The sequence below is a fragment of the Cervus elaphus genome, chromosome 20, assembly GCF_910594005.1.
Source record: "Cervus elaphus chromosome 20, mCerEla1.1, whole genome shotgun sequence".
Taxonomy (NCBI): domain Eukaryota; kingdom Metazoa; phylum Chordata; class Mammalia; order Artiodactyla; family Cervidae; genus Cervus; species Cervus elaphus.
Genome location: NC_057834.1, coordinates 33,015,102 through 33,040,747, shown reverse-complemented (window position 1 = coordinate 33,040,747; position 25,646 = coordinate 33,015,102). Strand labels below are relative to the sequence as shown.

Sequence of the window (25,646 nt, the reverse complement as noted above, 5' to 3'; positions counted from 1 at the left end):
CACCTGCAGTGGCTTGGTTTGAGAGAAGACAGAACACGCAGCCCTAGTGCCTGGGAGGTGCTGGAGGCTGCAGAAAGGGAAAGAGCTCTCTACTTAGGAGGTCTTAGGTGGGAGGACAGACTTCCGATAAGGTCCCTAAAGAATGCAGAGGATTCAGGTACTAGGAGATGATGGGGAGGGAATTTAAGGCAGAGACAACTGCATTCACACAGTTCTGGCAGGACAGGAAAATACAAGTAGGCTTGCGAAAGAAACAGCGACAAAGTGGTCCATCTTGGACTGGAATATAGGGTGGTGGTTCTCAACCATATCATCACAAAGGACTTATTTAATTATCTGAATCCATGTTTTGAGAGGTTTTTCTCCACAATCTCGCATTCTTGGCATGTATTAAGAAAGAAATAATTTATTTCCCCATTTCTATACATTATAGATATTTAACTACTAATCAGTAAACAGTATTATCATATTGAGTTGATATACATCTTGGGGGGAGAAAAGGAAAGAAACTTGAAATTTTAGCTTAGTTCAACCTTCTAAACACCCTATAATGGATAAATGTCCAAACAGCCCCCATGGTGGGGGGTGCGGGGGCGGAGGGGGTTGTACTGGGCTGAAGGTAAGCACCCCAGGTATAGTGATTGTGGTGAGGGAAGATCTGGACCAAATATAGAGCTGTGCCCATTCATGGTCAGCTCTGAAGGCGGTGGAGAGCAATGAAGGTGTCTTGAGCAGGGGGGAGACAAAGCTATAGCAGAATTTTAGGGAGGTTAATCTGGAGGTGAGCAGAATGGTGACTCAAGAGGAAATCTGGGAGCAATCCTAGCCTCTTCCTGAGCAAAAAGGCGGGTCAGGAGGTAACCTGACAACAATTCTAGATTTTTCCTGAACAAGAAAGGTGACTCAAGATGAAACCTGGCAGCAATCCTAGACTCTTTCTTCACCTCCCTTATCTAGGCATTGCATCTACTTTCTAAATCCCATAAATCCCACTCCCTTCCTCTCTAGCTCATCATCCTGCCAGTGGTCCAGGACCCCATCACCTCTCACCAGGATTACTGCAGCAGCCTTCCAACACCCACCTTTAGTCATTCTCCTCTCTAATAATCCTTCAAATCATGAAATCCTTCTTTTAAAAAGAAACGCCAATGTCTCTGAAACACAAATCTGACTGTTTCACTTCCCAGTTTAAGCTTTCAATGACTGCCCATTATCTATAAATCAAGTCCAAATTCATAACCATGGAACAGAAGGCCTCTTATGACCTGGACCACTCCAGTCTCATCTTCTTCCACTGCCCCTACATCCCAACATACAGTTTCTGCCTCCAATACTCAAGGTTTAGTCTTATGTTCTCTTTCCATGTCCTGCCCCTGGAGCCTTCATCACTTACATGGCTCCAACTATGTTTCCTGAGTTATACCCAGATCTCTGTCTTTAGTCTTAGGCTGTCTTCAGAGGGTTACCTCCACAATTCCAGTTCCTTGCTGGGGATTTCCACTCTTAATTGGACAGGCACCAAATTGAACTCATCATCTTCCACCCCAAGTGTGACACTTCTCATGACTTCCGTCCTTACTCTGTGTTTCTCCCGGTCAATCATAATAAAAAGTTAGAAGTCATCTTCATTCTTCACCCTTACCCTGTGCTCCATCCATTGGCAGGTCAACTAAATTCTGTCATGTCTCCCTTTGGCCTATTTCTCTAGGATATTCTTTTTCATTTCATGGCCACTTTTATGGTCAGGAAGATCCCTAGCAGCCTAGGACTTTGACCCGCCCTTCACCTTTCCCTCCAGTCTCAAAGGAAGAGGCAGCCTGTATTCACCCTGTGTCCTTGGATCAAAACCCGAAACTGGTGGCCCTTGCTAACAGGTCATAGCCCAAACTCGCTAGCTTGACGCTTAGAGTACTCCTCTGAGGAGTTGGGGGAGGAAGAGTCAAAGAGCAGAAGCAGAAAGAGATACCCAGTGGTGAAGAAGTCTCTGGAGAAGTTCCTTACAAATGGTCTTCACTTCTGTGTAGTTCAGAAAAGTCATTCACTGAAACTCAAAGTGTGGCAGGACTGGACAGTTAGAAAGCATTTAGAAGCTCTAGAATGGCAGGTGTGTGGAGACGGTAGAAAGTGCACAGATAGCTTGAATGGCATTGTTAAGTTTTCCATTTTAAAATAGTGATTTAAATAGAAGTTTTGTTCTTTTATGTTTTATATAATTATAGAGATATCTATTATGTATATTGCTTTTTGCATAGTCAGTTTTTAATTTTTGTCTTGTTACAAAAGAGAAGTCTCAAAACAGTCACTAGGAGCCCAATATGGAATCAATAGTAAAGGCATAGGAAATTCATATTTGTGAGTGTTCACTATGCAAGATACACATATTACTTGAGATGGGAAAACAGAGAGGTTTGGCAGCTCACCTATGGTAACATAGCAGAAAATGTTAGATTTGGAATTTGAATCCACATATGTTGGACTCCAAAGTTTGTCTCAAGGTAATGCTAGAGTGAATTTGCGTGGTTGAAACTTAAATTCATCACTATGAGCACACGTTGGTATGAGAAATTTGCCAGGGTTGCAAAGTCCAGTGTTTCCCAATTTGGGGAACCGTCTTCCTTTGAGGATCTCCCCCCCACCCCATTCCTCACTTTAGCAAGTTCTGTCTTTCTTATTTTCAATGACTTCTTTCCAACTCACTCCTTCCAATTTCGGCCTCATCTCCTCTTTTATCTCATCCATAATAGGGCAGGAGCTTCCTCAGAGCACAGAGGACAGCAGAGATGAGAAGGCTGTCTGGGGAGGAGAATCCACAAGTGGCAGCAGAATGAGGGGCTCCTGCTGGGAAAAGCCAGGGGACAGAAGGACGAGGGAACCTGCAGGTCAGGAGGCATGAGAGGCTCAGAGCAGACAACACGTTACAGTCACCTGGAAATAGCAGATGTTGGCAATGCTCTCCACAGGATGCCAAGGGGCATTTTAGTGTTCAGGCCCCACAAGGCTGAACAATTTCCATTAGTACTAGGGTGCCTACTAACTGGATAATTCAGACCACAGAGGAGAAAGCCAAGAGAGAGACTGAGTCTTCCCCCTCACCCCCAGTCATGAATGGATTCATTATTTAGATATACCACTTCCTTTCAGTAAATGAGATATGCACAAACTCACATTTATAAGACATAAGTTACGGGATGCTTAATCACATTACCAGAGTGCTCTTCCCAGAATCTCTTTAACTAGGTGGTTCCTCTTGTGCTGGTCAGTCGCTCAGCTGTGTCTTGACTCTGCGCAGCACCATGGACTGCAGCACTCCAGGCTCTTCTGTCCTCCACTGTCTCCTGGAATTTACTCAAATTCTTGTCCGTTGAGTCAGTGATGCTATCTAACCATCTCATCCTCTGCCACCCCCCTCTCCTTTTGCCTTCAATCTTTCCTAACATCAGGGTCTTTTCCAATGAGTTGGCTCTTCACATCAGGTGGCCAAAGTATTGGAGCTTTGGCTTCAGCATCAGTCCTTCCAATGAATATTCAGGATTAATTTCCTTTAGGAATGACTGGCTTGATCTCCTTGCAGTCCAAGGGACTCTCAAGAGTCCTCTACAGTGCCACAATTTGAAGAATGAAGTCTTCAGCACTCAGCCTTCTTTATGGTCCAACTCACATCCATACATGACTACTGGAAAAACCATAACTTCGACTATACGGACCTTTGTTGGCAAAGTGATGTCTCTACTTTTTAATACACTGTCTAGGTTTGTCGTAGCTTTCCTACTAAGGAGCAGGAGTCTTTTAATTTCATGGATGCAATCACCATTCACAATGGAAACAGTGGAAGACTTTATTTTCTTGGGCTCCAAAATCACTGTAGATGGTGAAATTCATCATGGTGAATTTCATGACTGCAGCCATGAAATTAAAAGATGCTTGCTCCTTGAAAGAAAAGCTATGACAAACCTAGACAGCATATTAAAAAGCAGAGACATTACTTTGCCGACAGAGGTCCATCTAATCAAAGCTATGGTTTTTCTGGTACTCACGCATGCAAGTAAGAGTTGGACCATAAAGAAGGCTGAGTGCCGAAGAATTGATGCTTTTGAACTGTGGTGTTGGAAAAGACTCTTGAGAGTCCCTTGGACAGCAAGGAGATCAAACCAGTCAATCCTAAAAGAAATTAATCCTGAATAGTCATTAGAAGGACTGATGCTGAAACTGAAGCTCCAATACTTTGGCCCCCTGATGCAAACAACCGACTCATGTCCCTGATGCTGGGAAAGATTGAAGGCAGTAGAAGGGGATGACAGGATGAGATGTTTGGATGGCATCACTGACTCAATGGACATGAGTTTGAGCCAGCTCTGGGAGATGGTGAAGGACAGGGAAGCCTGGAGTGCTGCAGTCCAGGGGGGTCACAAAGCATCGGACACGACTGAGCAACTGAATGATGATCACCACCCTCAGTGATTTCGGAGCCCAAGAAAATAAAATCTGTCACTAGTACTTTTCTTTTTTTTTTTGAATGAGGACCTTTCTAACTGGTCCAGTGGAAAGAAATTCTATTAACACCCAATGTACTGCAATAGGAGGGAGGCAACAGGGAATAAAGGGACAACCAGGGACCAGGAGCCAGGAAGCCCGGATCTTAGTCCTGTCTATTCTCTTGGGACCCATCTCTTACCTGTAAAGTGAGGACTAATTCTGGACTACCTCTAAATGCCTTGACTTTTAAATCCTGGTCTACTTCCACCCAGTCCTATAAAGCAAGATAGACCTGTGTATGAGAAGGCTCTGATCCTCTTGCTCTCTTGAACTCAGCCAGAAGACAGCAAAGCCCTCAGCTTCAGAAGCCCACTGTGGCTCCATCTGCTTGGATCTGTGCTCCACTTCGCCCCACTTCACTCTAAATCTCCAGCCACATGCACTCCGGCAAACATGTGCTCCCTCACCTCTGAATTTTCTAGGGCCTCATCTCCCTTCAATTTATAGAAATTGTTATAATCTATCTGATTGCCCTCCTTGCTCCATTAAGCTCATATCCTCAACCATCTCCTGTATTCTCCATCTTGCTTCTTCTCCCACTTCCAGCCTTTTACCCAAGAAGTTTCATGATATTGCTCAAGGAAACCTTCCCAGATTGGTTGATCCCAAGGCTGCCACATACAGTTGCACAGTCTGTGGACTGCACAAAGGCACCTGCTGAGGGGGCAAACTGAGGACCAGCATTCAGTTTGCCTTTTGTTGCATCATAGCTCAGAGCAGTGTTTCCTGGAGGGACTCCCGTTTTTATTCTTTTAACTCCAAAGTACCACTTGCTACATGCCATAAGGAGTACATCTGCCCAGAGAGGGTTCCTTTTTGCGATTTTGTACTAAGGTTCTTTATAGACCAGCAATGTGGCCCCAGCTGTGACCCTCCTGCCCTCAATATTTTCCAGTTCCAAACCCAATCTCCCATCATCACACTATACTGACATATTTAATTGGTTCCTTGTAAAGTTGTTTTCTTCATCCTATAATACTGAGAGCTGGGATCTTGCCTATGTTTCTTCCTCCTGGTACCTGAGAAAATGTTTTTTTCCCTTGCTCTGTTCAAGTTCAATGATAAACAAAGAGTTGAGGTTAGATACCAGGTAAAATCCAGGACCAGAAGGGTCTGCAAAGCAGGGCTGGGGGTTGTGGGCTTCTCCTTTGTCAGCAAGGCTAAGCTCAGGCAGCCCAGACTGAGGCAGGGGGCTGGCTGATACAGCTTCTGGGGGCCCTGTCAGCCCCGCCATCGCCCCCTCCAGGAAACGGGGCCCGTCTTGTGCAAACACGTTCTTGCTCAGGAGTCTGGTTTCTTCTCCCTGAGCTCCTGGCACAGTGGAACCAACGTGAGTGGCTGCTTGGCAGGACAGAGAAGGGCAGGCTAGCAGGCCCAAGGCTCAGGTGACAGGGCTAGGCCCAAGAGACAGGGATGCTGACGGGGGCTTTAGCTGCCCTCCTGATGCCAATCTCAGGCTGAAAACTCGATATTTCCTCTTAGAACAAGAAACACAGGCGAGAGGGCTAGGAGATGAGGGCAGTGTACCAGGAGTGCCCCCTGCAGGTCTCACTAGGTGGCACTAGAACTGGAGAAGGTGGCACTGGGTGGGCGGGGATTTCAGGAGATGCCTGGGCGGAGGGTAATGAGGAGCAGAAGGAAGACCATAGCTAACATCTTCCAGGTGGCGCGAGTGGTAAAGACTTCCCTCGTGGCTCAGCCGGTAAGGAGTCTGCCTGCAGTGCAGGAGACCCGGGTTTGATCCCTGGGTCAGGAAGATCCCATGGAAGAGGGCATGGCAACCCACTCCAATATTCTTGCCTGGAGAATCCCATGGACAGAGGAGCCTGGCAGGCTGCAGTTCATGAGGTCACAACAAATCAGACACGACTGAGCAATTCAGTGGTAAAGAACCCACCTGCCAAAGCAGGAGACATAAAAGGCACAGGTTTTTCCCTGGGTCAGGAAGATCCCCTGGAGGAGGGCATGGCAACCAACTCCATGGAGCATCCCATGCACAGAGGAGCTGACAGAGTCAGACATGACTGAGGCGTCCTAGCACACACACGCTCATTGAGTACTTACCACATGCCAGTCACCGCCTCATGTAGTCCTCACGACAACCTCCCCAGAGATGAGTAACACAGCTGTTCTCAGTTCTTGGATGAAGAAACTGTTCAGAGAGGTTAAGAAACTTGCTCACAGTGACCCAGCTCCTAAGGGACAGAGTGGGGACCTGAATCCAGTACTCTGCCTCCTGAGACTGCATTATTTAGCACTCCCTTTTCCACCTTGCCAAGCCACTTCAGGAACGTCTAACTGGCCAGTATCCATTTCTACATCTTCTTACTCCTTTAGCTGGGAGTTGGTAGCCAAAAAAAAGAGAATAATTTAACTCACTGTTGCAACTTTAAGGTAGCTGGAGAATTGATCAACACCTAGGCTATAATAATACTGATAACAGCAACATTTGGCATTTGCCTACTGCTCTGTGCTTTTAATTATTTCCCTGGGGAAAGTGAACATTAAAGTATTTCCATTCCTCCAATTTTTTTCCTGATTTTTTTTTTTATCAGTGCTCCTGAAGCTATGTCTTTACAGTTATGATCAATGAATAAGAATACTTTGGGGATTCCCTTTTGGTCCAGGGGTTAGGACTCCACACTTCCATTGCCCAGGGCACAGATTTGATCCCTAGTGGGGCTTCCCTGGTGGTTCAGACAGTAAATAATCTGCCTGCAATGCAGGAGACCTGGGTTCAATCCCTGGGTTGGGAAGATCTGGAGGAGGGCATGGCAACCCACTCCAGTATTCTTGCCTGGAGAATCCCCATGAACAGAGAAGCCTGGCAGGCTACAGTCCATGGGGTCGCAAAGAGTCGGACATGACTGAGTGACTCAGCCCAGCACAGGGAACTAGGATCCCACAAGCTGAGTTGGTGGCCAAAAAAGAGAATACTTTCATGTTCTGGTTTTATGTCACAGGCTGCCTACATGCATGTTTACATATATGAACACAGTAACTGCTTATATTGCTTTGCCATAGATGTTGCATTACCAAGGGAGTGGAGCGTTGAGATGTGACACAGATGTGTGAGTGTGACCCCGTCTCTGCAAATATCCAACTCTGTGACATTCAGTAAACCATTTAATCTTTCTCAGTTTTAGTTCTCTCATCCATAAATAGAGAAAATAGTACTTATCTCACAGGGTATCACCCAGGGTTTTAAATGAGGTGTGTCTCGCTCAGAGCTGAGACTCAAAGAATCCTTAGTAGTGGTGTCAGTATTCTGTGCTTATGTGTCTCTCTCCCAAGCAACCGTGTGCTCCTGGTGGGCAGGGACTTATTTCTGTAACTGCTCCCACCCAGCCCATTACCTGGCACTTGGGCTCCATAAAAGTTTGTTGAATGAAGAGTTAGTAAGCCCTAACCTAGCCTTTTCTGTTGGACATCTGGGCTGTTTCTAGAGCTTTCACTGTTAACAAACTATACTTCAAAGCCCTTCTATTTACATTGCCTCATTCAATCTGTACACCCTGTGAAGTAGGTGGAAAGGCTATTTATACATATCCATGTCCCGTGAAAGAGGGAACAACGGTGGCTGACTGAAATGATTCCTGTGGGTCACATCACAAATCAGTGACAAAGGTTAGAACCCCTGACCCTACCTCCCTTCCTTGGGTGGATCTCTTTTCTTTCTGACTACCGACTTCTGGATCAGAGTGGCCTCTCCAAAAATGAAGACTGTGATGGGGGGCCTGACCAAGAGCCTGACTTGAACCCAGGAAACTGCCTCATGAAATCATATTACTCAGCACCGCCTTTTCCATCTTGCCAGGCCATTCCAGGAACTTCAAACCTTCCAGCACCCAGAAGCCCGACTGGAGGTAAATCCCCAGGAAACGAAATGCCTAATTCCCAAACACATCAGGGCTTGTATTTTCTCAGAGCAAGGAGCTTCTTAGGAAAGAGCCAGCATGCCAGCTTTTCTTCTTCTTTTTTTTTTTTTCTGAGGGGGTGAGGAGGCGAGCATTGAGTTGTCCAGGAGGAGGGACTTTGGTTAAAAATAGCTATGGCGTGTGGATCAGCCTCTAGTGGTACCCAGGACTGGGGAGGGGAGGGGGATGCTCTAGAGCTGTCGCCAGACTGGTTGCTGTGGAAACAGGAGAGGAGCAGGGGAGCCTGGGAAGTGGGGATGACACAGATAGCAAGTCCTAGTCAGAGCTGCCGCTACATTTAGGAGAAACAGCAGTGCTTGCGGCTCCCACCCTCCAAGGGTGCTTGGGGTGAGGGGGAGGCGGTGTCAGGGGCATGGACGCTACCCCCCAGGGGTCTCTGCTGCCGGCTACTCTCCTCTCCACACGCTGTGAGTTGAGTTGCGGGGGACTTGGGTTTGGGCCCCTATTTCCAAGGCAAGTGGGGATTTGGGAAAAGCTGGTTCCTGAGGGAGTTTTCATCAGATCCCCTTCCAAAAAATAAGCCCCCTTGCAGGCCAGCACTCTCAAGTGGGAGAAAGGGAAATTCAGCAGAATGCAGCACTGGGGTCTTCTGAAAAGGGGACACAGCATGCACATTAAATAAGGAGGAACAGGCTGGAGGAACAGGACTCTTCGGAGGGAAGCTGCAGAAATTGAGTCTTTGCTCCTGGGATGGAGGCAATCATTTCACACCTTTCCTGCCCCATTGAGAAAAATGCAGCCCCCACTTAAGGAAGATAGGAGACAGAACACAATCAAAATGAGGCTCATCTAGATCCCCAGGGCAATGGAGGATGAGAGAGTTCTGGGGACTATCAGACTCTGGGGTTTCTTTCTCACACCTGGGCAGAGAAATCTGCCTAAGCAAGCAGCTTGGGGGTCAGATGACCTAAGACCTTGAGAGAACATCTGAAAGCCCACCTGGACGGAAGCTGGAATAAGTGGGCTCAGGTACTTTTCTGCAGGACCTGTGATCTCTAAGCCAATCAGTGCTTGGAGATCACTTCTCAAGGATATCCTGGGCTGCAGGGAGAGAAAGGGACACTCACCACTGGGGGAGGGGAAGACCCTAACCTGCCATTGCACTGGGACTCCTGGACGTGTCCCCGATTCCTCCTGAAAAATAAATATAGGGGATGCCCCCAAGCTCCAAGCCATCTTGTTTTGGTTTTCCCTCCTGCCCTCTACCCCAGCAACACACACAAACCACATATAAACCCACACACACCCACAACCTCCAAAGATCTACAGAACACTTCACTCCAGAACTTAAATTCAAGAGTGCTGGCTTTGGAGTTACATATCCAGGCAGTTTCTCCCCAGGACCTGGTCAAATGTCCAGACCATCTGTGGTCCTTATGTCACACTCTTCCCGTCCACCACTCTACTACAACCAGTCCAGGATTCCTTGGAGTGGGAGAAGAGGATGATTCCCAGGAAGAAGGGAAGGTTGAAAAGCCTTGAATCTTTATTCTTAACCTTTCCTCATATGGGTCATACCTCTTAGAGGTCCCTAGATGGCTATGGAAGGGCTCTGGGTCTCTCTCTCTCAGGGCAGATTGCAGTCCAGAGAGCTGCTCACAGGGAAGAATTTAAAGCAAAATCAGGTAGGCTTCTCTTGGAATGTGAGATCTGGGACATATGGAGGGGGGCTGTTGTGAGGATAGTAGAGGGAGGTGGGAGGCTGGGGTGGGGAGAGAACTGAAGGGAGGAGAGAGGTAAATGCTGGTGCTTCGATCACTTATCTGAGTTAATGGCTCATCAAGAGCAGGTTGCTAGAGGCTTACAAGCCTGACCTTGATGAACTTTGTGCTTCTTTTACCCCGGCTGTCCGTGTTGATCTCACACCCTCCGACCCTCCTGCCCATTTGCAGGCTGTCTCCACTGTGGAAATAACCCAGGGGAAATGGGGCTAACACTACAGCTGCAATGACCAGCGTCAGTCCTCAGGGAGAATTCTCAGTGGGAATTTCCTAAGGTGGGAATGTTCAACCTTTGCCCACTGGAGATCTTTCACTCGCTTTCCACCACTTTCATTTCTCCTTTGTAAGCTTCTTGAGAGGAAGAGGATGTGCGGGGAGGGGCGGTGGGTAGAGTAAGCAAGGTCCAAGGAGGGAGGAATGGGCAAGACTTTCTGGGTCTGTCTCCTGGTGAATGGTAAAAGAACCTGGTTAGCTGCCAGGCTGAAGGTGGAGATCAGGGATAAGGGGACTGCCTGACTTTAGCCTGGGTGGGGTGGAAGTGGGAGCCCTTTGGGCAGGGAGGGCTCTGCACTGGGGAGGAAGATGAACCACCTGCTTTCAAGAAGCTCACAGTGTACAGATCTCAGGAAAGTCCCTCCTTGCCCAGGGCCTTTTGCCTGGGGGTGGCCGTGAGGTGCTATACAGCCCAGTTAGAGGCGGTGGGACCAAGATCTCTGTTACCACGCCTCACCCTTTCCCTCTAAACTAATCAGTCACGCAGAGTGCGATCTAGTTCATACACCCTATCCCACCGGATCCTCACGAGTTTGTGAGCTGCGGGTGGGGCCAGGGAGAGCTGTGTGTATCGATCGTTCCCATTCTACCGATGCGGCCAGCCGAGGCTAAGAGGCAGCAAGGGGCTCGCACAGGGCCACCGGCCCCTGCGCGCAGGCCCGGACGTCTCGGTCTCTCCGGCGGGGTCCGCTAATACGGCCCACCTCTCAGCCCCTCCAGGCCCCGCGCCGCCGCCCGGGCCGTGACCTCGCCGCCCGTGGCCGCGGCCATGGCGCAGGAGAACGCCGCCTTCTCGCCGGGCCCGGAGGAGCCGCCGCGGCGCCGCGGCCGCCAGCGCTACGTGGAAAAGGACGGGCGCTGCAACGTGCAGCACGGCAACGTGCGCGAGACCTACCGCTACCTGACCGACCTGTTCACCACGCTCGTGGACCTGCAGTGGCGCCTGAGCCTGCTCTTCTTCGTGCTGGCCTACGCGCTCACCTGGCTCTTCTTCGGCGCCATCTGGTGGCTGATCGCCTACGGCCGCGGCGACCTGGAGCACCTGGAGGACACGGCGTGGACCCCGTGCGTCAACAACCTCAACGGCTTCGTGGCCGCCTTCCTCTTCTCCATCGAGACGGAGACCACCATCGGCTACGGGCACCGCGTCATCACCGACCAGTGCCCCGAAGGCATCGTGCTGCTGCTGCTGCAGGCCATCCTGGGCTCCATGGTGAACGCCTTCATGGTGGGCTGCATGTTCGTCAAGATCTCGCAGCCCAACAAGCGCGCCGCCACGCTCGTCTTCTCCTCGCACGCCGTGGTGTCGCTGCGCGACGGGCGCCTCTGCCTCATGTTCCGGGTGGGCGACCTGCGGTCATCGCACATCGTCGAGGCCTCCATCCGCGCCAAGCTCATCCGCTCGCGCCAGACGCTGGAGGGCGAGTTCATCCCGCTGCACCAGACCGACCTCAGCGTGGGCTTCGACACGGGCGACGACCGCCTCTTCCTCGTCTCGCCTCTCGTCATCAGCCACGAGATCGACGCCGCCAGTCCCTTCTGGGAGGCGTCGCGCCGCGCCCTCGAGAGGGACGACTTCGAGATCGTGGTCATCCTCGAGGGCATGGTGGAAGCCACGGGTGCGCGGGGACCCGAGGAGGAGGAGCAGGGGAGGGGAGCGGGTGGGCGGGGAACTGGACCGAGAGGAGCCAGGGCGGACGAAGCAGGGGGCGAGGAGGGATGGAGGGACTGGTAGAGAATGGATGGAGAGGCTGGTAGAGGACGAGAGAGGCTGAGGTGAGATTCGGGACCTGGGCTGGGAGAGGTGTGTGAACAGAGTGATCCCCTGGAGCCGAGAAAAAGCAGGAATTCTCCGAAATAGTCCTGTCAGGGGCCCTGGCTGAGAGGTGCAAATAGGGGGAGAGGGGAAAGTAACGACAGTAGCCAAGCCAGTGGTTACTCCTCGCCCTGCACGGTTCCAAAGCACTTTACCCCTCTGAGCTCATTTAATCCAAGCCCCATGAAGGAGCCCGCTGAGGTTCTCATTTTTTTTTGCTCATTTTTCAGGGAGCAGGATGCCCCAGGGAGAAGTTAAGTTGTCCACAGTCCCAGGCTAAGTAAGCAGTGGACGCGGGCAGTCTGGCTTCAGTGTTTAGGGTGCAGAGTAGGAAGGGAGATTTAGGTTTGCGATCTTTCTCAATACTGAGAGGTCCAGGCTTCTGGAATTTGAGGGTGAAGGTTTTCCATGACCTGAGTTATTCCTACTCTGAACCTTAAGGAGAGGTTGATAGCTGCTCGCAGCTCTACCTGGGTTTCCCAATCCATCAAAAGACTCAGTCTCCAGTGATAAAGAAAACAGATGACCTGAACATTTCGAGCCCCTTTCCAGGAGGAACTGGCAATGTACCTGTAATGTCAGAGCTTTCAACTCAGGCCTACACAGTGAAACGTTTGGGAGCAGGTAGGACAAGAGCAGTGTAGCAGGACCAGCAAATGAGTCCTTTGATACTTGAGATCTAGAAGAGGGAAAGGGTACTTCCCTGGCAGTTCGGCAGTTAAGACTCTGAGCTGCCAATGCAGGAGGTGGGGGCTCGATCCCTGGTCTGGGAACTAAGATCCTGTATGCTTTGGTGGGGCCCAAAACATTTTTTTTTTTTTTTAATGCGGATAGAAATGGGAGGAGAAGATTGCAAGTGGATAACCAAAGGCCCAGCAGGTGGCCCTGTGGCTCCTGCCTGTGTTGTCCCCTGCTGGCTTATCCTAGGTTGGTGCCAGCAAACACACTTCACCCTGAGCCTGTACCGCTGTCTGCCTCAGTCTTCCTCACTCCTTCCCCCACACCGTACCCCGACCCCCGTTCCTCTCCCTCCCCCCACTCACCCTGCTTCCTTTCCTCTCATCTCACCAGCTGGCACTCTTGCTGGTACCTGGGAAATCCCTGCCCAACCCTCTTCTCATGTACCGCCAGCCCCTCACCCTCTTCCTCGAACTCCCTCTCTCCAGGGTCACTTTTGCTTCATCTTCCCCTCCTCTCCTGGACATTTCCTATGCCAGCCAAAGCAACAGAGAATACCAATGTCCCCAGACTGGCTCAAGGCAGGGCTTTCAGTGTTAAGAGCCAGTCTCTGGTCAGCTAATGTTCACTCTTCTGTTCCCCTTTGTTCGAAGGTAGATATGAACTGAGGGGGGTGTGAGAGACCCCGAGTAGAAGGAGAAGCATTTGCCGCAGTGGCTGTGCCCACCCCATGGGGAAAACAGGCCACGCGGCCATGGCAAGGAGTACAGGGGAGGGGGAGGAGAGAGGGAGGGGAGCTTGTCGGATTTTTCTAGGGAGACAAGGTTGGAAAGGATGGTAATATTTTGGGTGAGACAGTCAGCATCCAAAATGCTTCTGAAAAGCAAGTATAATGAGCCAAAAACCCAACAAGATGACATTTAAAAGGAATAAATATAAAGTTCTAGATTTAGGCTTTAAAAAAATCACTTATGTAAGCACAGCATGGAAGAGCTCTGGTGAAAAAAGAACTGGGGGTTTTAGTTGGCCACAGGCAATGTGACACAGCTTCCCAAAATGTTTATATAATGTAATCTTGGGCCCTATTAGCTATAGAATCATGGGCAGAAGGAGAGGCAGTGAGCCCTCTCTTATGCATGCAGCAGGCCACAGTTGGAGTATTTATCACACTCAAAGTGCTTAAAGCATCCTCCTTGGCCATTCTGGTTTGCAGTCAAGAAAGTAAAATTTTTGGAAGCCAGGTCACAGGAATGGTGAAGGGAGACAGATATTCAGTCTGAAAGAGAGAAGACATGAAACCTGAGACTCCTGCTTCCAGTTACTTGAAGGGGTGTCATAAAGCAGAGGAATGAAACTAAGGGAAGCTGATTTGGGCTCTGTATAAAGAACAACTCAAAAATTAGAGCTATTACACAAAAGAGGGGATTCCTTGTGAGGTGGTGAGGTCTTAATCCTAGGAGGTAATCAAGTGCAATCTAAATGCACATTATTGAGAATGCTCCAGTGGGGTACCCTGTATGGAGAGGCAAGTTGGACTAGATGATCCCCAAGGTCAGTCTCAAGGCTAAGCTTCTCTGATTGGCATCTCCGACGGAGGGGAAGGGAGAATGCGGGCCAGAGATGAAGCGGGCGGGGCGGGGCGGGGGGGTACAAGAATTGGGAAGGAAGAGAAAGTAGACTGGACCAAAGGGGGTTTCGGGCCCTTGAGGAGGGCTACAGGGAAGAGTTTTAGGAACAGGGTTGTGGAATGATACAGGAGAGGTAAGGCTGGAGCTGGGATCTCCTTGACCTATGCCCCTCCCCCCAGGAATGACATGCCAAGCTCGGAGCTCCTACCTGGTGGATGAGGTGCTATGGGGCCACCGCTTCACCTCAGTGCTGACCCTGGAGGATGGCTTCTACGAAGTAGACTATGCCAGCTTCCACGAGACCTTTGAGGTGCCCACACCTTCCTGCAGCGCCCGGGAGCTGGCCGAGGCCGCGGCCCGACTGGACGCCCATCTCTACTGGTCCATCCCCAGCCGGCTGGACGAGAAGGTGGAGGAGGAGGGGGCTGGAGAAGGGGCAGGAGAGGGGGCTGGAGAGGAGGCAGGAGAGGGGGCGGGCGAAGGGGCTGGGGTTGACAAAGAGCAGAATGGCTGCCTGCCACCCCCAGAGAGTGAGTCCAAGGTATGACCAGATTCCTCCAGACCCCTGTGGCAGGGCCAGACACAGGTACCTGGGGAGCTGAGTATCGCAGGTGGAGAAGGAGTCCGGCAAGGTCCTTATGAATGCACCAAAGCTGGAGAGCCGCCTCAGAATCTCAGGTCTGGGATCCAACTGGGATGGCAGAGATCCTGACTTCAGGAGAATGAAGGGTGGGGATGGGTGAACTTACCCAGCCTGTCTGTGTTTGACCTTCCTGTCTGTTCATGGGTGGATGGATGGACAGAAGGATGGGCCTGTGTGAGCTGGATGAGAAGGTGCTAGCAGAGAGAGACAGCCGGTGGATAGATAAGTGGGCCGACAGGCTGGTGGTGCGCTCAGGGCTGCTGCTAACTCACAGAGCGTCTTTGTGCAAATTCTAAAAAGGCACCCTTTTCCTTTAGACTGACACCACCCTAAACCAGGGTGCATGGTTTGGGGAGCAGATGTGGGCTGGATTTTAGTCCCCACTCTTCTCCTCAGCCAGCCTCTCCGAGTCTGGCGCATCTGTCTCATTGGACACAGCAGCCCAAGCTGACCCAGGGAAGAGAAGGCTGGAAGGAGGCAGGCAGAGAGGAAGAGGCTGTCCTCCCGCCTCCACCCGCACCACCGTGACAGGCTGGGAGGGAGGCTGAAAGGCTGTGGGGGCAGCTCAGTAGGGTGAGAATGAGCTCGTCCACGATGCAGGGAAACCAACTGTAGGTAAGATGCCAGAGCTGGGGCCCTGGGGCCCTGGGGCTGGGCCTGGGAAAGGCAAAGCGGGGCCGACCACCTTCTAATAGCAGAGTGAGCTCTCACAAGTGCCCCTGCAGAGGCGGGAGGGGAGAGCAGGGCTGTGAAGGCAGGAACCAGGGGAGGCATGGAGCTCGTGAGTTCACTAGAGCTGGGACCCGGGGCCCGCAGGAAACCGGAGTCAGTCTTGGGGTACAGTGAGAGGGAGTCATTCACATGGCTACTGGGTGCCAGCTGGGTCCGGAGCACTGACCCGGGCATGTGTGGGGAGGATGGTCAGAGATCCGATTCCTATTCTGGGAATACAGCGCAGGCACGTGGGAAAGACAGAGACATATGCCTTTGGCAACTGTTTCAAACCAAGAACCTGGGCGATCTCTCTGAGTAAGGGTGGGCGGGCTCGGTGATCAGAAAGCCAAGGACTGAGTCAGACCTGGAGGGTGACCTGAGCCAGCATTTGTGAACTTGGGTGGGCATCGGGGCCAACCTGGAGGGCTCGGGGACACAGATGGTTGAACCCCACTCCCGGAGTTTCGGACACAGTAAGTCTGGGGCAGAGACTAAAACTCTGCATTTCTAACGCATCCCGGGTCCTGATGCCAGAACAGGGACCATGCTTTGAGAAGCCCTTCCCCAAGCAGACTGAGGGGTTCTGTCAGGAAGTGGGCATCAAGCTGAGGAGTAGTTGAGGATCCTTGGGAAGGAGACTGAAATATAACAGGTGGAGAATTGTGGTGGGGGGAAAGGGGACCCTGAAACCCAGGCTGAAGAGTTTAACTCTGGACCCAGGGACTCACCCGTCAGTGAAAATGGGGCGGCAACAAGCTAGAGATGGGGTTTGGTGAAGATGAGTAGGCATAATAGAGAGAGCAAAGCAGCTGGGAGGGCTTCAGGGGGGTCCTGGGGAGGCAATGGGAACTGGAAGAGGAAGGGTGTCAGTGACAGAGGATGGAATCCCACGTGGGACTTGAAGTAGGCTTAAACGTGGGAGGTGTGAGAGAGCGGCGAGAGTCCAAATATCTGGATGTGGCCTGCCGTTTGCCCAGCTGGGACAGGAGCCCCTGCAGACAAGTTCCCATGCTGCGTGCACCCCCTTCCTGGCCTCATCCCAGTCACCAGGGAGGCCCTCCATCCCAGGGTGATGAAGGGAGAGGAGCAGCGAGTCAAGAAGGGGCAGAGGTGGGGGGACCTGTGGGTGGGAGAGGCGTGTACGCACACGCAAGCACACCATCCTCAGCGTTGACCCCAGCCCTTGGCCCTGGCTGCATCCCACTCCTGAACTTTAATAAAAGTCTGAACTCCTTGGGGTGGGAGCACCCCAGTGCGCTGCATTCCAGGCTGCGAAGCTGGGGTCCTGTGAGCCGCTGTGCCTCCTGGAAGCAGGACAAAGCCATACCAGCTCAGAGAGGACGTCTTTGCCTCAGATCAGGGTCACCTGGGTCACCATCAGTCAAAGATGAGGTCCCTGCACCCTGGCATCAGTCGTTCGCAAAAAAACAAATGCTGGGGGATGGAATGGGGTGCGCTTTTGGTTCAGTTTGCTGAAACAGCTGGAGTCTGGATAGAAGGGAGGGGACTGTTGGTGTCCACACTTGCTCACACGGTAGTTCACCCACTAAAAATGAAGCCACTGCAGAGAACTGAGGCTGGATGGAAGGCGCCAAGACCCTGCCACCCCTCTCCTCACACTGAGCCACCACTCAGGGCCCCACTGTGTGCAGTGCGGGGAGTCTGGAGACCTGGGTTCCAGTCCTGACGCTGTCACTACTTCGTTCTATGACTCCGGGCAAGTCGCGTCACTTTTCTGGGCCTCAGTTTCCCCATCTGTAAAAACAACACTTGGCAAACTGATAATGCTCAATAAACGTTTAAATCACTGAGTTGAAAGAGATCAGAGAATCCTTAGGCAGAGACAAATTTAGGGAGCCCCAAGGGCGTGGGAGGGGGTGGGGGGCGGCAGCCAGGAGCAGGGGGTTTTGGGGGCTCCTCTGAGTGCTGTCCTCCTGCCACCAGGCGGCTGTGTTCGGGGGCTTCCATTCTGCTGCTGTCAGACTGGATAATGAAGATCAGGAGGGAAAGGCTGAGGCCCCAGGGCGTGGGGGGAGGAGGCAGGTCCAAGATGAGCCTGACCAAGAGACTGAGATTGTGGAGTGGCCCAGGAACTCAGCAAAGGGGGCGCTGGGCCCTGGAAGCCCCTGCCCCGCAACCTGGGAGAAGTCTGGGGCGGAGGCTGTGCTCAGCTGGAACTCACCCCTCTTCCTCCCTTTTTGCCCCCAGCAAGAATCCCAACAGGAATCGGCTCTGCGCTGACAGCTCGGACAGCAGATGGGACCCAGGTGTCCCCTCCTGGGGTGGGTGGCATGGCCCACGGAGGCCAGATGGTGTTTGTAGCGGAAGAGCAGCCCGGGTTGTCCAGAAGAGGCTGTCAGCCCCCAGCAGCCTCCCTGCCACCTGTCCCAGCCCCCACGGCAGGGAAGACACAGCCAGCCCAGATTTTATAAAACAAGTTTATTCACATTTTAGAAAAACTAATTCTAGGACAGGGGATTGCCTCCCTTTGGGCTGGGTATGAGATCATGAACAGAAGGCCAGAGGGAGGAGCTTGGGAAGGAAGGAGTCGGGGGTGGGGGGCCACGTCCCCTACTCTGGGTGGGAGTCAGTCAAATAAATTAAAGGGAGAGCAGGCAGAGGGAGAGGGTATTCAGACACCAGAGGCAGGCTTGCAGCTGGGCTGGAAGACAGTCACACCTGCAAGAACAGGAGGGCGTGAAGAGGGGGCTAGGGAGAGGGTGACTCCCTCCTGGCCCTCGCCAGGGTCCCGCAGAGCTGAGAGGGGCTGGGTAGGACCAGGGAGGGAGGATTGGGGAAGACAGGGCTGGGGGTTCTCACCCCTCACCTGGGGTGTGAGGCATCACCGTTTCCGCAGCCTCTTCATGAAACAGCAGGTGATGGAGCCGAGGATGGTGGCACCGATGACTAGGGCAACCCCTGCGCCCACCAGCAGGGGCACAAACAGAGTGTCCAGGGCTGGGTGAGAGAGGACGGCGCTGCTCAGCCTGGGGTGTCACTGCTCTCCACCCACAGCCCCACCCGTTTGCCAGCACCTTCTGTCAAGCTGTCCACACCAGCTCCTCCCCCACACACAGTCTTCTGCCGGCTCCCTGCCCTCTCTGCACTGAAGCCAGCACCCACCACCAGGACACTGCAGCAGCTGGAGGCCGAAAGCTGGACTTTTGGAGCAGAAAGAGGGACCAGAGGGACAGCTAGTGGGAGGATCAGATGCAAAGGAGAAGACAAGAGCTGGGGATGGGGGGAGGCCTGAGCGAGGAGGAGGGCGGCCGTCACTCACCATGTGTGTATGGGTAGACGGTGACAGGCCCCGAGCGGGCACTGCCCGCCTGGTACCAGCTGTAGTCGGCGTGCTGCACCCAGGCGCTGGGGGCGCAATGGTACACGCCCTCGTCCTCAGGCCCCAAGCCGTGCAGCCTCAGCCGATGGCTTCGGGGCCCCACCAGCTCCACACTGACAGGGCCTCCGCCAGGCCGGACCCCCAGCTCCGCCACGCCGTCCTGACCCACTCCGCCCACCAGCTGGGCAGGGGCAGAGCTCAGCTCGCCCTCCTCCGGCCGCTCCACCCACCAGCTGGCAGCAAGCCGCAGCCCAGGGGGGCCGCCCCGCACCGAGATGTTGCAGAGCAGGGAGGCCGTCTCCCCGCGGTACACGGCGCCTCCCGCCAGCCAGGCCACAGCCTCCAGCACCACACCTGCACAACAGAGATCAGAAGGTGAAAGGTCAGGGCACATGGGGTCAGGACCCCTGTCTAAACGACCCCCCAGAAACTCATTGTTCCCACAATCCTAGAAGAGGAGTGTGAGACAGACGTGGAGGCAGCTGATGGAGAGGGAGAGCACTGAAACACACGGTAGTTTCTACAGACACTGAGTCCTGCCCAGGGCCCAGCCTGCCCCTCTCACCTTCTTCCCGGACGTGCACGGGGAGGGGCCGGGAGCGGGCACTGGCGGCTTCGCGAAGCCGGGCCCCAGACCCTCGGACGTAGGCCTTGGCTAGGCAGCGGTAGGTGCCCGCGTCCCCAGGCCGGGCAGCCTCCAGCCGTAGCCGATAGGTTCGGGAAGCCACCTTCTCCATGGCAATGTGCCGGCCCTCGTAGCCGGGGCCCAGGCTGCCCACTCCCTCCGTGTCCAACTGGGCCACCAGGCGGCCGGGCCCCGGTGCCCCTGCGGGCGCCATCTCCCAGCCCACGGAGTACGCGGCGTGACGGCCTGGTGGGGGCAAGGCCCCCGAGACGTTGCACAGAAGCTCCAAGGGCTCCCCGGGGCCGATCCGACGCTCCCCAGGCCCGACCGTCACTGCCAGCTGGCTGGCTGAAACACAGCGGGGAAGGGGTGTCAGGGAGCCAGCAGAGGGTCCTCCCTGACAGCAGGAAACTTCCACCCGTCTCCCCGACCCAGGGGCCCTCAGCCGTGGCCCTCCCATCTCCACACCTGTTTCTGAGCAGAGAAAACCCATCACGGGTACAGATGCTAAGGGGAAGCAATGCTAACGAGACTGCTCACTGGAGGGAAGGGGGGCTCCCAGGTCTCGGACCATGGCCCTCTAGTGTCCCTGAGATACTCTGGCTCCCAGCTGGCACTGGGGGACCCCGGGCACTCACCCAGCGTCTGAACGTCCACGTGCGCCAGCACAGCCCTCTTCTCTGCGATCTGGGCCCAGCTGCCATCCGGATCCTGAATCCACTCGGCGGCAGTGCAGTGGTAGGTGCCCGCGTCGTCCGCCTGGGCACCGCCCAGCACCATGCGGTACCGCTCGGACCCCTCCTTGTCCAGCCGCAGCTCCCCGGCCGCCAGCCGCGCGGCGTAGGGCGCCCCGGCGTCCACCGCCAGGTCGGGCCGCAGCCCCACCACTTCCTGCAGAGTCGCCCGCCCCACAGGCGCCTCGGGCACGGCTCGCCCAAAGGACACGGCCAGGTGCGTGTGTTTCTGCGTGCTGGTCCTCGCCAGGCAGCCCAGTGCCAGCTCCTGCCCCTCATGCACTGTGAGGCGAGGGGGGTGACGTCGGGGCCTGGCGGCCTCGGGGCCCCGGGGGGCTCGCAGACACCTGCAGCAAGTCTGGAAGAACTGGAGAGAGCAGGTGGAGTGAGGGGGGGGGGGGGGCTGTGGACCTGTGTGAGCTGTTTTCTACCTACAACTTATTTCCCTAAATAGACCGTGAGATCCTAGAAGGCAGAGACTTCGTGTTGTATCATTCCTTCTGTAACCCAGCGGTGTCAAGCACAGTGCTGGGCACACAACAGGCACACAATAAATACTTGCTGAGTTTCATAGAACCAGCCCATCGCCTACTCACCCTTATGTTTGAGGCTGACCCCTGTTTGAAATACTCAGCAGAGTGGCTCTGTCTTCCTTTTCGGAAGACAAAGAAACTTCAGAGAGCAAGAAAGTCACGTGGTCTCCCCTGTCCTACCCTGCCCCTACATTCCCCACTCCTCCCCGAGATCTGGATCCTGAAAGCTCCAGGAACGGAGTCTGTTCACGCTATGGGGCTCCCTACCCTACCAGGGAGTGGAAAGCTTCAGGACACTTCCCCTCTCCCAAGAGCTGTGCTTATTCACTCAGTCATGTCTGACCCTGTGTGACCCCATGGACTGTAGCCCGCCAGGCTCCTCTGTCCACGAGGACTCTCCAGGCAAGAAGACTGGAGTGGGTTGCCATGCTCTCCTCAATAAGAGCAGTGGACTGGAATGAAGAGTTCTGGGTTAGAGTCCCAGGCCAGTCACTAATGTGCACAAAGTCAAATGAGGGGAACTCCTTGGACCTCAAGTTCCTCTTAAGTTCCTGCCAACCCTGACTTTCTGCCTTTTGGGAGACTGTGGCCCCACCCCCTCTCAGGGCCCAGTACCTCTCAGTTCCACTTTGCCGCTGTAGCTGCCCAGGTAGCGGGCATCAGTGGAGGGTGTGTAGCATTCGTAAATGCCAGCATCCTGGGCCTGCAGGCGGGAGATCTTGAGCACCACGGCATCGCCCTGCAGACGCTGCACCTGAACGTCACCAGCTGCCACTCGGGGCCCAAAGACGGCATAGGAGAACCGGGCGTCCCTGGTGCTGATGATGCCCAGGGCGGCCTCTGGGGCCTCAGGCCTGTATAGGAACCACTCGAAGTCCTGCTGGGCAGAACCCTCATAGCCACTGACATTGCAGGAGATGGAGATGGCGGTGCCAGCCACGCGGTACAGAGGCCCCTGAGGGACCAGCACTTCCCGGGCACAGCACCCAATTCCTATGGGGAAGGACGAAGTCAGGGATGCCTGGGTCCTCACTGCATCCCCCCGGCACCCACATCATCCTTGCTGCCTGCTTGTGAAAGGAAAGGAAACCTGAGGAAACTCAGTGTACAGCTTGGGCCCCATTCTGAGAATCAGGAAAGGAGGCTGGGAGGTAAGACACCTGAGTCTCAAGGAGGTGGTGGGAGACAGCCAGGTTAGCCTCAGAACCCAGAAACATCCCTGTTCCTGGCAGGCCAGAGCAGAGCACCTAAGTGCAAGGAGTGTGTCTGCTTTCTGATTTAACCATTCCTTGATTCCAGCTGTACCCTCCCCTTGTTACCCCACTCTCCTGTCTGCGGACCAGTTGAGCCTTCTAGCTAAGGGATCCTGAGACCCCTCCTTTGTTTAAAAGGAGCTGGAAAAACTTTGATCAGAAGGGCTGGTTGGCCCAGCTGTGTCACCTGGGCCAGGGGACTCCAGACAATGGAGCCACTGGCGGGGCAGGAGAGGGTACAGGCCCAGTCAGTTCTCACCACACCATCCCTCCCCCGTCTCCAGCTGTGTCATGAGCTCACTGCTTCTCCGCCCCCTGGGGCTGCCGAGGCAGCTGAGGCTCACGGGGCAAGAACTAGCCTCTGCCCTGGGCTCTGGGGGCAGAGGCTCCCCTCCCCCACCCGTGCCTGCCAACCTTCCCGAAGGCCCAGCTGACACACAGTCCTCCCCCCACCCGACCCCACCACTGCCTAAACAAAAGCCTTAATTTGCATATAGCCTGCTTCATTTACATACTGCTCCCTTTCCACCCGCCCCCAGGGTTGTCCCCTCCCATCTTTCTCTCCTCAGAGAGGCCAAAACTCTTCTTCACCCCATCCTCACCCCTAGCCTGCCCTCAAAGAGTAGCCTTGTGGCCTTGGAGGGCTCAGCCTCTTCTCTCCTTCTGTCTTTCCACAGCCCCAAACCACAGAATCTCAGGACATAAGGAGGGCTGGGTCAACTCTCTACCTCCATCTTACAGATGAGAAAGGTAAGGTATGAGAAGTAGAATGTCTTGGCCAAGTTCCTCCTATCCTTGGCTGGCCCCCACGTGCCCCTGCAGAGGGACAAAGCCAGGGAGGCAATGGGGACAGACAAGGAGCGGCCTGAGGGCAATGGCCTCACCCAGCAGAGCATCACTCCAGGGACATACCCCAGCCTTTCTGCAGGGGCGGGAGGAAAACACCTAGTCTGTAGTCAGACAGTCCTCCAGAAGCCCTCCCGGTAACTGTCTTCTCCCTGCGGCTGAGTCATGGGGAGAACTCGTGGTCGCTCGGTTACAGCACAGGCTGGGAGGTGGAAGTCGAGTTCCAGCCCCATGCCCATCCCCGGCTGTACTGTGTGGACTAGCTCCTTCCACGCTACACTGGAGGAGAGCTAGAAGCTTCCACTCTGACAGGGAGAGAGCCTGTGACTCAGAAGGGCCCTGCCCCAGGGCGTTTCATAATCAGCGTGATGGAGCTGACACCTTCCCTGCCCTCAGGGCAGACTCTGCTCAGGAGGGCCCCCTCCCATCTTCCTGGCTCCACAACTGCTGATGCTCGGAGATCCCCATGGGAAAGTCACCCTCACCGCCTTGGGAAACCAGCTGCCAGGCAGCTCTCTCCCCAGCCAGGCCCCCTCCTCTGTGTTAGCAGAGAAGGAAAGGAAAGCAAAGAGACCTGCTTCGGGTCTCTCTGGTGTGGGTTCAAATCCAGGCCCCAACACTCAATGTGTTCTCTGGGGCAAGTTATTTCATTTTCCTCACCTTCAAAATGAGAGTAAGTGTCCACATCCAGGGCACTCAGATCCCACAGACTCTCTTATCTCTCTGCACCACACTTACCCTGGGTTCCTCTCTGCGCCACGCTGCCCACTGGGGAAAAGAGGCCCAGTGCTAAGTAACCGGGGCCCAGAGCTCCCTCCTCTGTATGTCCTCCTGCCTCCCAGCTGGGGCCCCAAGGAGAGGACTCATTCTAGTCCCACGGGGCCCGGGGACCTATGCAGCACAGGGAGGCCACTTGGCTCTGAGATGGAGCGCTGGTCTGGAAACAGGCGGCCGGGGCTACGTCAGCCTCTGCCTTAATGATGGCAGCTCCAAATCCGGGCACCAAAGCCACCCCCTCGCAGCCCTGTGTTCCGATTTCAAGGGTTGCAGTCTCCTGAGTCTGTGTAGGCAGTCACTGTCCCATCCTCCTCCCCAGGCCAGCCCTGCAGGGAGCCCCCCAGTTCACACCCCAAACATCGCCGTTGTCACTGCCCTCATGCATCCACGCAGCAGTGGTCCAGACAGCCCACCGCGAACACCCACCACAACAGACACAGTGTGCTTGGGGACCTCAGCATCAGTCTCCAGGGAGCCTGGTTTCTCCTGAGGCAGGGAGGCTGGGACTAAGGGGGTGTGACAGCTGGTGGGAGGCTACAGAGACAGTGCTATCTGAGAGACCCGGTCCAGGGTGAGACTGAGATGTCAGATAATGAAGTTGGAGAGGGGGGTGCAATTAGGGGAGACTTACTTCAAAAGATCGTGGGCAGAACGGGCCCCTGGGCCTCCAGCCAACTCGGGCGATTATGAAGATGGCCAGGCACTGCCCACGCAGGGCGGGTACCTAAGGCCGGGCCTGAAGCTGAGCGTGAGGCAGACAGGAGTCGCAGCGCCCCCAGGACCTGAGTGTGCCAGCAGGGAAGCGGGACCCGGCCCCCGGAGGCCTGGCGGTCCCTGCGGACCGCCCTCTGGTGGGTCCGCACTGTGTCCCAGCCTAGGGCCTAGAACCGGGGAGCTCACCACCCCCAAGACTGGCTAGGCCGGCGGCCACAGAGGGCAGCTGGGCGCCAGGCCCGGGAAGGCTGGAGGCGCCGCTGAGAGAGAAGGGGCTACCAGGGGCTCCAAAATGCTGGGGAGACGGCAGGGCTGAACAACACATAGCAGGCACCTGCCGGGCGGGGCTGGGAGCCGGGGCGAGGGGCCGGGCTTACCCAGCATTAACAGCAGCGGCAGCGGCAGCGGCGGCGGCAACTTGGGACCGAGGGCGCCCATCCTGCACAGCCGGCTCTGGGAAGGCTCTGGGGGGCGGCGTGGGCTCTGGGTGACCAGGGGTTCGGGGGGCGCATGCCCGGGTGGGGGTCACGAAGCGGAGCTGCGAGGCGTGGGTGCGCGGAGCGGAGCTGAGCTAAGCGGGAGCAGCCAAGTCCCCGCCCTCTTCCCTCCTCCCTCTTCCCTCCTCCTCGCCACCTCCTACTGCTTTCCCTCCCGCCTTGGCTACTAGGAAGACCGTTCCCGCCCCGCCTTGCCCCGACCCCGCCCAGCCTTGCCCAGGCCCCGCCCCGGCCCTAGGCTGCTGGCCCCTGTCTGGCCCCGCCCCGGTCCCCAACTCCGCCCCAACCCCTTCCGACCCTGGCCCCGCTCGGGTCCCCGGGTTTGTCCCGACGGGGTCCTGGACCTCGGCCCCGGCTCCGCCTGCCCCAGTCTCCACCCCGAC

The 25,646-nt window shown here is 54.7% G+C and overlaps 2 protein-coding genes across 5 annotated transcripts in view; one reads left to right on the top strand and one right to left on the bottom strand.

Annotated features, from left to right (window-relative positions):
- The window catches only part of KCNJ9 (potassium inwardly rectifying channel subfamily J member 9), a 59,399-nt gene extending 41,644 nt beyond the window's left edge, over window positions 1–17,755 (top strand). The window contains exons 1-5 of one of the 4 annotated variants that reach the window (XM_043876450.1): window positions 8,518–8,878; window positions 10,043–10,096; window positions 10,364–10,467; window positions 11,177–12,084; window positions 14,767–17,755. In XM_043876450.1, the coding sequence (XP_043732385.1) occupies window positions 11,235–12,084; window positions 14,767–15,134 (1,218 nt within the window). In that variant the 5' untranslated portion in view covers window positions 8,518–8,878; window positions 10,043–10,096; window positions 10,364–10,467; window positions 11,177–11,234 and the 3' untranslated portion in view covers window positions 15,135–17,755. The other 3 variants (XM_043876448.1, XM_043876447.1, XM_043876449.1) reach the window with 3 other exon arrangements.
- A 608-nt stretch (window positions 17,756–18,363) lies between these two features.
- IGSF8 (immunoglobulin superfamily member 8) lies at window positions 18,364–25,388 on the bottom strand. Its single transcript, XM_043876445.1, is given in 8 exon segments — window positions 18,364–18,623; window positions 18,772–18,902; window positions 19,225–19,638; window positions 19,850–20,257; window positions 20,548–20,941; window positions 20,943–21,010; window positions 21,792–22,169; window positions 25,144–25,388. Coding segments are annotated over 7 exon segments (1,839 nt in total). The 5' UTR covers window positions 25,205–25,388; the 3' UTR covers window positions 18,364–18,623; window positions 18,772–18,786.
- Window positions 25,389–25,646: the final 258 nt, after the last annotated feature.